Source organism: Tachypleus tridentatus, chromosome 12, assembly GCF_004210375.1.
Source record: "Tachypleus tridentatus isolate NWPU-2018 chromosome 12, ASM421037v1, whole genome shotgun sequence".
NCBI classification, from domain to species: Eukaryota; Metazoa; Arthropoda; class Merostomata; order Xiphosura; family Limulidae; genus Tachypleus; species Tachypleus tridentatus.
In genome coordinates this window covers 82,565,752-82,580,997 of record NC_134836.1, presented here as the reverse complement: position 1 = coordinate 82,580,997, position 15,246 = coordinate 82,565,752, and the positions used below count along the sequence as shown (strand labels likewise).

At 28.7% G+C, this 15,246-nt stretch overlaps 1 protein-coding gene and 1 long non-coding RNA gene across 12 annotated transcripts in view; one reads left to right on the top strand and one right to left on the bottom strand.

The window, feature by feature from the left end:
- The window catches only part of LOC143233818 (ATP-dependent translocase ABCB1-like), a 90,452-nt gene that overhangs the window by 10,511 nt on the left and 64,695 nt on the right, over positions 1-15,246 (bottom strand). For all 3 annotated transcript variants that reach the window (XM_076470535.1, XM_076470533.1, XM_076470534.1), the window contains exons 21-24: positions 9,563-9,663; positions 6,737-6,877; positions 3,024-3,180; positions 112-312 (exon numbers count right to left, since the gene is read on the bottom strand). In XM_076470535.1, the coding sequence (XP_076326650.1) occupies positions 112-312; positions 3,024-3,180; positions 6,737-6,877; positions 9,563-9,663 (600 nt within the window). The remainder of the gene's footprint in view (positions 1-111; positions 313-3,023; positions 3,181-6,736; positions 6,878-9,562; positions 9,664-15,246) is intronic.
- The window catches only part of LOC143233819 (uncharacterized), a 55,656-nt gene that overhangs the window by 27,683 nt on the left and 12,727 nt on the right, over positions 1-15,246 (top strand). For 7 of the 9 annotated variants that reach the window (XR_013018331.1, XR_013018337.1, XR_013018335.1 and 4 more), the window contains one exon: positions 102-1,365. The exons of 1 other annotated variant lie outside the window; for it this stretch is intronic. This is a non-coding gene — a long non-coding RNA (uncharacterized LOC143233819). Of the gene's footprint in view, positions 1-101; positions 1,366-14,373; positions 14,504-15,246 lie in introns of those variants that run through there. One more of the 9 variants, XR_013018339.1, reaches the window with a different exon arrangement.

Genomic DNA, 15,246 nt, shown 5'->3' with positions numbered 1-15,246 from the left:
GAAGGTAAGGAAATAAAGTCCTTATTGCACATGCTGTTACATACATACATACATATATAATTTTATTGTTAATGCTAATATTCCAAACATATTATTTTTAGAACAGCCTACCAAAGAACCTTGACAGCAATCATAGAATCTCTCTAACAGTTGTATACAAGTGCTTTTTCCACAACCACTCCTACCAACCAAGGCAACAGTTACTCCAGTTTCTACATGAAGGTTCAAGTTTTGGAGGACTTTGACCTCAGTTCGTGTTGGATAACTGAACTCTATGTTTCTGTACTCTACAGCTCCAGCAGCAGAAGGGGACTGTATAACAATAAGCATAATCAGATGTAAACTTTCAATATTAATATATCAGGCTGAACAAAACAAAGTATTTAATTTACATATAAAAGGAAGAAACTATTACACTCTAGAAAGACAACAAGAATTAAAAATTGAACTTGAAAATTACTGTTTTAAACTTAACTATAAAATTCAAGTAAGCCAGCCAAGAGTAGGTAAAACATCACAACCTAAGTTTTGTGTATCAGATGTAAACTTGTATGGAAATCAAAATTGGAGGATATATTATGAGTTTGTTATTTTGCTATAACTGCAAACCTAATTATATTGCATGTATAACAACTACTGAAGTAAAAACTAAGACACAGAATAAACATGAGGATGAATCAATATTTCACTTTCCTATTACAGAGAAGAAAGCTGTGATGCTTTACTCACATAAATGCAAGTAAAAGATAACTTTAATTTACAAAATACAGAATTAATTCACTAAACAGCTAAATCTTCATGATACATAAATTAATTTCTAGAAAAGTCTTAATTTGATTAACCCTACAATTCACTTTAGATGTTGAAGAAGAGGGTAATTTGACATTTCTGTATGTTTCTGTAAAAAGAGAATGTATCTTCTATTTTGATATACAGGAAGTCATTCACAGTTGCTGTTCCACCTCATGCACACTTGTGTAATTCATTATCATACTGGATTACCTCATTTTTGTCTTTTGTTCATAGAGCCATTAATGTCTCTTCATATAATGAGTTAATATTAGAACTGAATTTTTTAATGCATAGCAACTGACAGAGGTTATCAACTTAATATTACAGATAATGCCTATAAAAAACATAATACATTACAGATTTCTGAATGTATCAAGTTACATACAAAAAGTAGGACAAATAAGGAAAGAATATGTTTGCCGTGTGTTCCATCACTGTAAACAAAAATAGGTAATATTTTCATGAAAAATACAGGTTGTAAGTTAACCTTTACTCCTTAATTAAAATTAATTAACATTATTAACGGTGTAAAAGATAAAACTGAAGTAAAGGATAAATGTAGCATATATAAAATATCTTGTAGTTGTGGTTTCATTTATACTGGACAGAGAAGAATAAAGTTGAAATTTAAAATTAAAGAACATAAAAATGATACTGATAATTTAAAAACTAGTGACTTAAACTTGGCAGAACATGTGGTAAACACTTCACATATTATTATCTGGAACAATGCACAAATACTTCGCGAAGTAAAAATACAACATCAATTAAATATATTATAAGAATTAATTATAACATATAATTAAAAATAATATAATTAAAAATTGCTAAAAACAAAATGATTTTCAATAAAGGTTTAGGTCCTGATGCCACAGAAGTAACTTTATGGAAATAAATTTTATAAATGATGTCACTGTACAATATACAAATTCATTTAAATATATCGATTAAATTTTATGTCTTTCTCATCTCCTGATGACAGTGAGCATATTCTACCAAAACGTAGAATTTTTTTTATTTCCTTTACTTTTAAATAATAAATTATTATGCATATTAAAATGTTGGAATCATCAACTTATTATTTTATTATCTTTGTATTACTGTGCTTCTCCGTGTTGTCTGTGCATGCCAGTTCTAAGAGAAACAGTTCACTTCTCTGACAGAACCAAGGCTTGCTAAGTCTGACATTGTATTTCTCCCTGCTGTTTCATGCTGAATTATTCAACCCATTTAAACAGAGTTTAATTCTATTTATTTACTGACATTTATATTATTTCATTTACAACAGTCCTACTGCTACTCAATAGTCACTGATCACAAATTTTGCTTAAATAAGTTTTGTATTATTTTGACTTCAATACCATGTCTTGTCTTTCATTCCACCTGAAACAAATTGACATACTTATGATAGTGAATTCAAGAATCACTTATTTTTTTGGAAATCAAGTGATTATGAGCTACATTTATCCTTGAATTATCATATTATAAGAATTTAGAATGGTTAAAGGGATGCATAAGCCAGCTTAAACGCTGGAAGATAAAAATGTGCAAGTACATAAATGTGTCAAAAAATTGTGCATACCAAATAACTTAATTTCCTATAAATTGTCAATTATAATTTGAAAACTAACTTCATCAGGAAAATTATCAACCTTATTCATAAAGCACTGTATTTTTATTTGTATACAACCTCAACTAAGATAAATAATTAATAGCAATTTTAATGATTGTCATATGATAATAATATTTTTTAAAAAAAGGAAACATAAACATTCAGTCTCCTTTACTAAGTTATAGGAAATATCATTAAACAAAGAAAAAATATTAAAATAAATAGTTTATTTAAAATCTAATGAGGCCTGTATGAACAGAAAAAGTCACTTGTACTCTTCCTGTTTGATCAACTAGAAATATGTTTTGAGAGAGAAAGAGAATTTTTTTCTTTTCACTTTAGTTCTTTCTTTGTGATATAGAAGAAGGAAGTGCGTTCCTAGCTTTTACCTGGGAAAACAATTACAGCTGTTTACTTAAGATAATGTAGAATTATTCTTTATAGGGATCATGAACAAAAATCTCATTGAAGCTTGGGTTACTTTGATGCTAAGAGTTCATTTTTAGTATATGTGAAAAAACAACAACAATACACTGCCAATAAAGTCAACACAATTCAAAACAAGAATTTAAAAAAATGTATGGTATTTGCAGAAAGAAAAGGAGTCTTTATTACATACCAATTTTAAACCATTTTTGGAAAAAGAATCTATTTTAGTAGGAGTATCAAGTAGTCTAAAAATGCGGACAGCAGATAGTTTAGCTTTCTGATAGTCTGGTGCAAAGGCTACAGCTTGACCTACAATAGCTGTTCCAAGAATTACAGCTTCAAGCACCCTGTAAACACAACAACAGTATAAATATTTTCATTAGGATTAAAAGTGAGGATTTGAGGAAACAAACATACAGGGTGTGGATAAAAAAGTACCCCCTTGAGAGTATTAGTAATTTGATATGTATTTTATTAGATAACATTAAAATATGATACAGTTCTGTTGGCATATAGTGTGAAAAGAATTTAGTGTCTTGCTTGACCAGCATTGTAATTAACCCTCTCACTGTCACAACCTTCCAAACTTTAATTAAACTACCATCACTGCATATGAATAAACAAGAATTAAAACATAGTTACTAAATTAATATACAAGTTTCAGGTTTTTAATTCTATTACAAAATATTTAAAATATTCTCAATCCCCCATAGTATGAGAATTGTGACAGTTGCTCTCTAGGTTTTCTCTCTCACTTAATTCATTTAACAACCCTCCCTAAAGTAACAATTTTGAAGTAAATTACTAATTATAATGTAGATATTACTAAGAGAGTCAAAACAATTTTTATAGCTTACAATCTTATTCGTTTCTGGAGTCAGACTAGAAAACCACATCCATTTTCCACACCCACCTGTTACATGCTCTTGTTCACAAATTGACAATAGTTCTCTCTGACATAACCAATAGAAAGGTAACATTTTAATCAATTAAAAAACGTTACATTATGATTACATTATGTTGTTTTCAGTACATAATATTGTGTATTGCTTTTTCAGTTTGAAAGTTTCTCTTGCTGTGTTCAAATTGAGAAGCTTTGGATATTATTTTAAGGTTCTTCTTCCATTGTTAGAAAGCCACTTAAGTTGTGATAGTAATAGGGCACTGTTTGCTTTTTGTTTGTTTTCATTCTGTGCTCTTAGGTGTATTATTTAAGTAAATAAAGAATGATCAGTGCAGTAGTACCATCAGTATAAAAATAGGCTTAAATTTCATTGACAACTAACAGCAAAATAACAAGAGGTCAAAGCATTGTATTTCTTGTACATTCCCTTATTCATTAAGCATAAACATATGTGGCTTTAAATTTTTAGGATCAACAAATGTTACAATCTGCAGTCATTCTAGAAAGAAAAAGTGTAATTCAGATTTATTTCATATTTTATGGTAGTTAAAAGGTCAGTCAAATAGATCAAGTCTGTATAGAGTTAAAGAAGAAAAAATAACAGATAAAATATATAGTTTTACAGAAAAAAAAGTTTAATGTTTATCTAGAAGGTTTTATAGGTTATGCAAATGAAATTTGACAATTTTCAGATGAAAAGTATTTTTACTCTTAATATGAAAATAACTTTACACTCAGTCAAAATTCACAGACATGTCTTTATCAAAAATAATTTGAACATCTGATTTTTTGTGTACAAAAGAGTCCTAATGTTTACTGACAGCTTCCCTAATTTTGTGAAGATACATATACCATATTAACCATCAGATCAAGGTTCACATGTCACAACATTTTTAATTACCTTCAAAATTTAATAAAGCTACTTTATTATCATTGTATAGGAATAAACACGATTAACAGAACAAATCTTAATAAGTTTTAAGAATTGTGACATTCCTTCTCTAATTTATTTACCATCTGAATCAAAAGTAAAGTACAGAATTTGATGTAAATTAATTACTATAATATAGGCAAAGCATAATTTTTATAGCCTTCAATCTTATATAATTAAAGAAAGACAAACCAGAAAATCAGACCCACTTGCCATGCCCATCTGTCATATCCACTCTTTCACAAATTGACAACAGTTCTCACTGATGTTTTATAGCATATTATTTAAAACCCTTAGAAAGCCAATATTATAAACTATTGCATTATGTATTATATTATCTTTGTTTTTTGTACAGAGAATTGTCTATTTGTCTATCCAGTTTGAAATTTTTCTCAGTGTTCACATCAACATACTAAGCTGCATTTTTAAAGGTTCTTATTGCATTATTAGAAAGCCAGAAAAATTATGATAGTTATAAGATATTGTTTTCTTTGTGCTTTTTATTATTCATTGTTTTTAGGTGCATTGGTTAATTAAATAAAGATTGTTTGGTGTATTAGAACCATTAGTATACAAAAGAGGGCTTAAGTTTCTTTTCTAAGAGCAAAAAAAAACAAAACAAAAGGACTCAGGTAAGTACTATATTTCTTGTACATCTTTATTATTATAAAAGTAACTAAAATGTAAAAACTTTGTGAGACAGTAACTTCTATTTTTGTTGGTTGTTGTTGTGGTTATCTTTCAGTTGTTATTTCTTTCTATTGTTTAGTTTATCTAGGAATTTTTAGTTGCATTAAAAAGCTAACTCACCTTATAGTTAATCACTGTGACTCCATGTATTCATGACAAATGTTTAGTAAGCATACTTAATTAAAAAGACTTGTAACATTTACTGATAGCTCGTCAGACTTTGTGAAGGAACACAAAACATATCAAAGTTATAAAATGGAAATTCTGATGGTCACTTTGGCGCTACAAGATCAGTATAATCTTGTAGCAAGAGAGGCAGGCTCTCTCTGTAACTTCAATATAATCTGATACAAATGGAATTTGGGTGTCATAGTAACATGTAATGATAACTGGAAGTACAAATGGAGATTTGGTTTGTGTATTATTGTTCTGTAGTTGTGAGTACTTTTATATTTGTTTGTTTTAATGCTTCTACCCTTTTGAATAATTTACACAGTATCACATGAAACATAATTGTCAACTAAAGTTTTTCTTTTCATATGTTTTGAAACTATTGATGTGATATAAGTACAGTTACAGGTAGAGTATTTTAGAATATAATCATACCTATGCCAGAAAGCAAACATTTAAGTTTTACTTATGGTTTTAAAGTAGTATTTAGTTTTATATTTTCCACAAAAATAAGATGGAGAGCAATTCAATGAGTGACAATTAAATTCATAAACCTCTAGTATTTGACAACTTGAAGTTGTCCACGTAACAACTTTATCACTAGAAGGTTATTCACCAGTTAAAATCAAGTGGAATATTTTGCATACAAAAAATATCAGCCAGTCACAGAACTTCTCTCTCCAACATAGATAAGGCTTTCATTATGAATTTCACTATTAACACTCCTACAAAAAGACGTTTCTAGTCCTGATTTCTCCAAGCCCGTTCCCCTGGCTGTGGTTTCGCTAGATAGTAGATAGGGACAGTGGGAATCTCGTTAATCCATTCATTAATGGATTTAAATGGCAATTTCATTTAAATACAAAATTATTAGCCTAATATTAATAACCTTTCAAGTTGCTCTGGGGCCTATTAGGCCCCATATTTCGTAGGAGTGTTAAAGACAATACCCAACTAACATGTTCATTAAGCAGTTTATATTCAAAAACAAATGTATTCAGTTTGAGCTCAGTGTCTCATTTTTATTAGTATAGCTGATGACTTTTAAATGCACCTGGCCTTTAATTTAAGTTCAATGATCTTACTTTACAACATAATGAGTTATCAATTGGAGTAATTTAAATGTTTCAATCTTTTATAAAAAAAGACATTGCTAATTACAAGTTTGTAATTAGTAATCATATAAAAAATTACTAAAATATCTTACTTGAACAGATCCCCATACTCCAAACTTTGTTCGCTAATTAGAATACCTCCATAATACATGGCTGCTGCATATGCAAATGAAGGAAGACTCTGAGCGAATCCAAATGTCAATCCCCTCAGATGAGATCTTCTTCTGGATGACCTGTAAATTTTTTTTATACATTCAAATCCTTTTTGTGCATATACTTTTATAATTAATTAAAGATAACATTTTCTTCTAATACGTAATTCTCTTTTAAAGTCTAGAACACAGTCACACATCAATAAACACTAAAAACTTTTATTTGTCTTCAACAATTTTCTGTTGTATCTTTTTGTGGTTATGTTCAATGGGCATAGCTTAAACATGTCAATAATATGTAACAAAAAAAATATTATACATTACCTGTTAAAAATGAAACAGTGTAAAGTCACAACCAGTATAAAGACAAAAACGTTTTTTAAACAATGTTGAAACCAAAATGTACTACAAAATCAGATTTACAAATCACTTTATAAAAGTTTAAATATATTTTAATTAACTTCTCTAATAACTGGACCAGGGCAAAATAAATGATTAATCCTTATAACTGATTATCCATGAGCAGCAATTACAATGATTAATGTCTCATAAGCTAACTGATTAATCAAATATTGTCAAGAAAATAATCAGATAATCACAATTGATGTTTATGATTATTAACATTTTCAATTATTGAAACTAACCAATAACTGTAACATTGCCATTATATTTTTTTATTATTTTCAATTAAGATTTCTTCAGTTTAATCTATTAATGTCAAAACTCACAAAAATAATTAATCAAAATTAAGGTTTCAGATTATTACTATTTTTGATTACTCCAATTATCCAAATAATTGAAATATTGCCTTTATTGTAATTTGTTCTTAAGTACAAAACTACATTATGGGTTATATTTGTACTCTGTCCAATGTAATAGGCAACAAAACTAATTGTATAGCAAACTGTTTAGCCATTTCATGTGAGAAAAATGGTTTATATATCAGCCTTTTCATTAGAATAATCAATTAACTGACTTGAGTAATACTTTTATTGATTGTCAAGGCTAAAAACTTGTGGAGTTTTATTATAATTTTAGAAGCGAACATGAAAAGGTGGTTTACGAAAAATAAATGCTGTAATATAAAATGGTGAAGTAGAATCAAGCAAATTAATGAAGAAATGTCATACAAATACCCACTGAGTTAACCCTCTTTGCATTTAGAAGTGCACATGCCATGACCTTTTACAGCGTGCCATTAAACATGGTATTATGTATATATTTCAGACTTATCAAATATTCATTCTACCCCATACTGCTGATTTAGCAACAGTTCATTGTAGGAGAATAAATATCAGATACAGTATAATAGGGTATTGAAACATACTACTGATGTGCATTTTGGAGGTTAAAGAGATTACACAAGTGGAAAATTTAAAGCTTGCCATATTCTGTGTACATATACATAATAAACTCAGAATGATATTCAACATTCCTTCTCCAACAAAGGGTCAGTCTAATGGACTGAGTCTGTGAGCATTTGGTTAATGGCAAATACTGGAAACTTCAGACTCTACATACGAATCAAAGAATAATAACATTAAATCATATTCTGGAGTATTCGTTATTACTTCATATAATTTTGTCTATTTAAGTTAATAGTTTCTGCTTGGCACAGTAGTATAAGGGTCTCTGTCACTATGTCCACTTATAACTTGTTACAAAGTTATATAACACATGTAAGAGAACTAAACCCAGTTGAGTAGAGAATGTCATTCAGTAGTGATGTATATATGCATGCTGCTAATTCTGTCAATTTGCATACATACAGTACATTGAATATGCTTCACAAACTTCATATTACAAATGAAACAGAAGAAATATGTTAAAACACTTACTTACCAACCACATGTTAAAAGTACAAAAAGGAGAATCATGATAAATTGCTACAGAATTAACTTTTTGTTGTAAGCACAAACAAAAAAATGTCATACCAACAAAGACTACCATTTTGCTACTAATACAAAGAGAATAAACATGCTAAAGATGCCATAAACTACCCTCATATTAGAAGTACAAAGAAAAATATTTTAAACTGCCACAAACTAACAAACAGAAAAATATATATTAAACTACATAGACTAATAAACAAATAATTATGAAGAAATATAAACTCAATATGAAATATACAAATATGTGTATATTCTTTTCCTGTGTAAGCAATTGCTACTAAAATTATAACAGCAAATGCAAAGTAAGTCAAAACCAAAATGCAAATTGTAGTTTTATAAACTTCTTGACATTTTTTATATGCTCCAAATATTCCCTTCTGAAATTACAGAACCTGATATTAAATGAATATGTGCAATACAGCCTAATATACTATAACGTTGAAATTTTACTGTACTCAGTGACAATTACACCATGTATTAACTATGTGAACTTTGAGATACAATACATTTCTAGCTTGTGGAATCAATTACTTGGCTGGTGTTCATATCTAATAAACATGCATAATTTCTAGATTATGCAATATTAAGAAGTACAAATTTATTTAATGTATTAAGGAAGCGTGTGTAATGGAACTTTCACAAGGGACATCAATGTCTACAAACATTCTAATTGTTTGTTAACTCTTAAAATGCATATTTGTAATACTTAATTTCTATATGGATGAAAATCTTTGAATATTCCAAGATTTTCTTACTATTACAGTAAATACTTTAAATTCAAAAACTGACATAAAATACTGAATCATATTACAAAGTGTAAGAAAATACAGGTAAAGTTTAATAATGAAATGCACATAAAATAAAGGAAACTTACTTATGGGGACCAGTGAGCTCTTTTACATAATTAGAATAAAATGTATTTTCAGCATGGAGAGATGCCACTGTTCGAATATTTTCAATAGCTTCGATGGCAATCTGTACAAATACCAGAGACATTGTTATGTTCACATTTTTAACAAACTTCATGTTCAATATCTATAAAATACAAATAAACTGAGTGTAGATGTGACTTATTCTAATGAAGAAAAAATTACCAAAAATTATATTATGCTTCAAAATATACATTTAATGTCAATTCAAATATATGTAATAAATAATAGCAAGTGATGTGGTAAAACCAAAAATTCAGAATACAAGCAGCAAGCACTGCATGAAATTCATGTTTTAGTCATTATATTTACATAACTGTTTATAAATTCATAATTTTGGCCCAAAATATAGTTTGTCATTTTTATAAACCTATAACTACTTTTACAGTTTTACATCACCCTTAGTACAAACTTTTCTAAATTATTAACACTTTCCATACAGGAATACTTTTTCAACATGACTGACATTTTACCTGCAAAGTAACCAGCAGTTTTTATGCTGTAATTCTTAAAGTCTTGTGTACCTACACAAAACTTGATAAGCATTTAGTAAACATTACAAGTTTTTTTGAACACAAAAATAAGATTTATTAAGTAAATAATTTTTGCCAATGATTTGTCCATGAATATATGAAGTCAGAATGTTGACTACTCTGAGTGCAAGGTGATTTTCATATTAAGATTAAAAACACTTTTCTTCATCACAATATTTTTAAATTTTATTTTTGTAACCTCTGAAACTTTCTGTATAAATGTCAAATGTTTTTTTAAGTAAAACTTTATAGTTTTTCTGTTATTTTCTCTACCCTAGTTTATACAGACTTGGTTGACTTGACAGACCTTGTAACCATCATAAAAAGTATATCTAAATTACCAATTTTTCCTTTCTAGAATGACTGCAAATTGCAACACAAAACTACAATTGTTTATCCTCCATATTTTAAAGCTGATGACAGTATGCTTCTGCTGAACTGCTCTTTGACCTATGTATAACTAGTAATCATGCAATACAAACTGTAAATCACTTGGCAAACACTTGGGCCATATCACTGTACTGAATGACATAATTCACAATCTGCTCTCATGCATATCTTATCAAAATTTATTATTATTATTGTTTTTATCTTACATAAGCAAACCTTTTTAACTTAATAAGTGTCTATGTTTTTACATTTTATTATATAAATGATTTTTATTTACTTAAATAATGACCCTGAGACACAGAATAAAAGCATGTTCTATAATTATTGTAATTCATCTGGGCATAAGAGCCTTTAAAAATTTAGCTATATATGTCAATCAAAACACCATGAGAGAAACTGATTAAAAATGAAATTGACAATACATGGGAAATAGATCTGATTTTGTAGTCTATGATTCCATTAACAAATAATATTGTAAGCTAAAAAATATTATTCTTTGCTGTTGTAATATCTATATTATAGTGAGTAGTTTACATTGAATTTATTTATTTTAAGTAGCTTTAAGCCTGTAACAGTATACACCTGTTTATAATTACATTTTATTGTTTTATTGCCCTTTGAACCATGACTAATCACTCTTTGTACCATTATAGGTTGTAAATTATTCAAGGAATGTGGAGCTCATATTATACTATTAAAGTACATTACCCACTAGCTGCTCGTATGCATGTCTTATGAAAAAGTTTTATTATATTACCATTATTATTTATCTTATCTAATCTAATCTTAATTAACTGAAAGAGATCCCTGTTTTTACATTTTAGTTACTTTCATAATAATAAATAGATAAACATGAAGAACAAGAAATAAGGTACCTACCCAAGTTTTCTTTTTTTCTCAGTCTCAATTGTTATGACACTTAACAGTACTTTTTTTTATACTAATGGCAGTAATGCACTGAATAATTTTTACTTAACCCTTTCATTATGGGTTATGTGGAATGCACCTAGCTTGTAACCATGAAAGTATCCAATGAGAGCAATTATATTATGATTTTGATAATATATACATATGTTTACAAAATTTTGCAGGTATATTACAAGACTTTTACCCACAAACTATCAGGTTTTTGAATTAAGTATTAAGATATTTTAATACAAAATTTTATTGTAAAATGTTTTTTCAGAATGCTAATTCTCATTTTAAGATTAAAAAAAAATTATGCATCAGTAAATTTTCAAATTTTACATGTGAAATTTTTTATAACTCCAAGATAATTATCAAATGTTTTTTAAGAAAAAAAAATTATATTTTATCTGTTAGTTTCACTATCGAATCAGAATATTTGTACATGTTTGACAGCTTTGACAAATCTTGTAACCACAATAAAATATTAGAAGATAAATATAAATTATGCTTTTTTAATTTTTAGAATGACTACAGATTATAACTCAAAAATACAAATGTTTAATCTAAATAGCTTAAATGTCATGTTGATATGTGTTTATTCATTGAGTACACATGTACAAAAAAAAGTTCAAAGTGTGACATCACAATACTTCCTGTTCATGTCATGAATAATGTTCTCCTTGAGTTATTCCTAGCTACAGGTGGCAGCACGTATCTCAATATTCTTAACAATAACAGCACTTACAGTTGACTGGAACAGTTCTAGCAGGGCAGAAATTTGACGAACTGACTTATTCGAAACGTGGTATCCTCTGACAGTACCACGTTGAAAGTCACTGAGCTCTTCAGTACTACCCATTCTATTTCCAGTGCTTTTCTTTGAAGATTACATGGCTGTATGATTGATTTTATGCATCTGTTAGCAATGAGTGTGGCTGAAATAGCCAAACCCACTAATTAGAAGGGGTGTCCACATACTTTTGGCCATGTAGTATATCTTATCGTACTGAAAACATGGAAGGTTTTTTATTTTATATTCTAATTTCTACATATCAGTAATATGGGTTCTTAATTTGTTTGTTTGTTTTTTAATTTTGCGCAAAGCTACTCTAGGGCTATCTGCGCTAGCCATCCCTAATTTAGCAGTGTAAGACTAAAGGGAAGGCAGCTAGTCATCACCACCCACCGCCAACTCTTGGGCTACTCTTTTACCAACGAATAGTGGGATTGACCGTCACTTATAACACCACCACGGCTGAAAGGGCGAGCATGTTTGGTGCGACCGGGATTCAAACCTGCGACCCTCGGATTACGAGTTGAATGCCTTAACACGCTTGACCATGCCAGGCCAGGGTTCTTAATTTGTACTTTGACATCACAAACACCTAATTTGAACAGTACTGCATTCAACATTCCATATGACTCATAAAAATCGATGTTTAGGTGTGTTTCTTAAATATTTACTTTTAAATTAAGAAATTAAATGATATATATGATGAAAACTTAAAATATAGTCTACAGTTTCATACCAAACATAATGACATAAATTCATAAAATAGTAGTTCAATAAAATTTTGAATGCGAGTCAACAAATGTGATGACATGGTCTCGACCCATGACCCATCACCATAAGATTAATTAAATAATGCACAAAGAACATAGACTAATAGCATGCAAAAAAGCAGATAATTTCTCCTAACTCTCATAATTTTTCTGACTTTCTAACTGTTTAACAAGAGCTGTTACAAATTCATCTAAGCTAGTTGTGATATTTCCTGTGGGAACAAAGCTTGTACTAGTTGTGAGATGCACAATTCTCTGTTCAGAAAACAGTATTATATAATACGTTATTTGATATGTGAAGGAGAGATAATATAGAACTAAACATAAAAGAAAACTGCTAATAAATCTTCAAAGACAGGATATGACTTGTGGGTGTGATAGGAATGGTCTTATTTTCCATTTGATAGTTCTGTAACCAAACAAAATTGAAGGCTATAAAAGTTTGATTTGTCTGAACAATGACAATCTTATAGTGAGTGATTTACATTTAATTTCATACTTATTAGAGGGGTGACAGATAAAATAAAGAGGACATGCCTAAGGAAAATGTGTAACATATGTCACACTGGGAGAAATTCACAAATTTTTAAAATATTGTCTTATAAAATTAAGAACTTAAAACTTATAAACTATTAAAATATGAATTATTAGCTAAAATGTTATGCTATGCTAATTGGTATAAGATAAACAAAAAGGCAAATTAATAAAATTTTGAATGTAAATCACTAAAACCTTATATCATACACATTAAAAGATGCCTGTGACAATAAAGTTAAGCAACTGCTTGTGAATATAGAAACACTGCACTTTAATTGCATGGGCAACACTCTAGTGCATAACTAACCAAATGTTTATTGCAAGATGAGACCTTCTGTAAACAGTAAAAGAAAAAAATTGTCAAATCTCTGGGAGAGTTTACCACTGTATATCAATTTGTCAACAAAATTAGTGACAGGCGACTTATTCATAGTTAGTTATGAGTCCTATATAATGGGTTCAATGAGGAGTGTTGACAAAAGGTCAAAATAATAATGACATTAAAGAGTAACATTTAATTCAATACTTTTTTCAAAGTTATCCCTGATCTGCATGTTTCAGTAACCTCAAGAGAACAAAGAGTTCTTTTGCAGACCTTGTGACCTGGAATTTCTGATAAGTGTCAACCATGTGCTGCATACCAATGAGTGAAATAACAGCTAAAAACTGTAAAGAGAAGCTTTACTCATTTCAGTATTATAAACAATATTTATTCATAAAAGTAAAATATAGAGCTCAATTTGTCCCAAAATATTTTGTGAGTATATATTGCTGAATATATTGGAAGGTTATTTTAATTTTTTGTGCTACATTTTCATTTATAGTTTTCACTACTAAACAGGAAAGAGGATTTTATCCAGAAACCAATGTCCTGACCATAAATGAGAAGCAACAATTTTTAGTAAGAAGACTACATTGTTATATGTTACGAGAAAGTTAACTGTTACACCAAACTCTTAATAAAGTATACTGCACACATGTAAAAAAAGAATGATTCATAGAAAAAATTAAAAAATAAATATTAGATATTACAGGTCCATCTGTAACAAAAGGTATGTCCATAAAATATATTAAAAGACTGAACATTTACGCAGTATTATTACGAAAGATCATCAGTACATCCTTCAACACTACAATTTTGGAATTTACATCAACCCCAAAAACTTTTAATTGAAGAATTTTGTTCATAAATTTCCTAGCTAATTGTAAGTTGCTACATGCTAATGATATAGTAAGGAATATCTGTATAAAATAATGTATATAACAGCTATATCAGTATCTTAATTATAATCAAAAGAATCACAAGTAGGTATGTTAAGATCACTTTAGAAATAAAAAAAAGACCCCCTGTAAGTACACAGAAAACCATGATTATCACCATAACTTCAACCTACTCTACCAACATAAACTAAAATCAATATATTCACAAAACTGATGTTAATTTATAGAACAAACTAAAATAAATAAAGCTCTAATATACTTAAAAATAAAATAACTGACAAAAACTTGCTGAAAATAGGTTTTACTGAAAAGTACTTCATCAATGAGTGGAAAAAAATAATATTAGCTTACAGTACAATAAAAAAAAAACCAGTTTTTATTAACATTTTATAATTACATATAAGAGACAAATATTCTGACTTACAGAATAAACATTTTCTAGCTTCCAATCTGAATTAAGTCTATTCATAAATTGA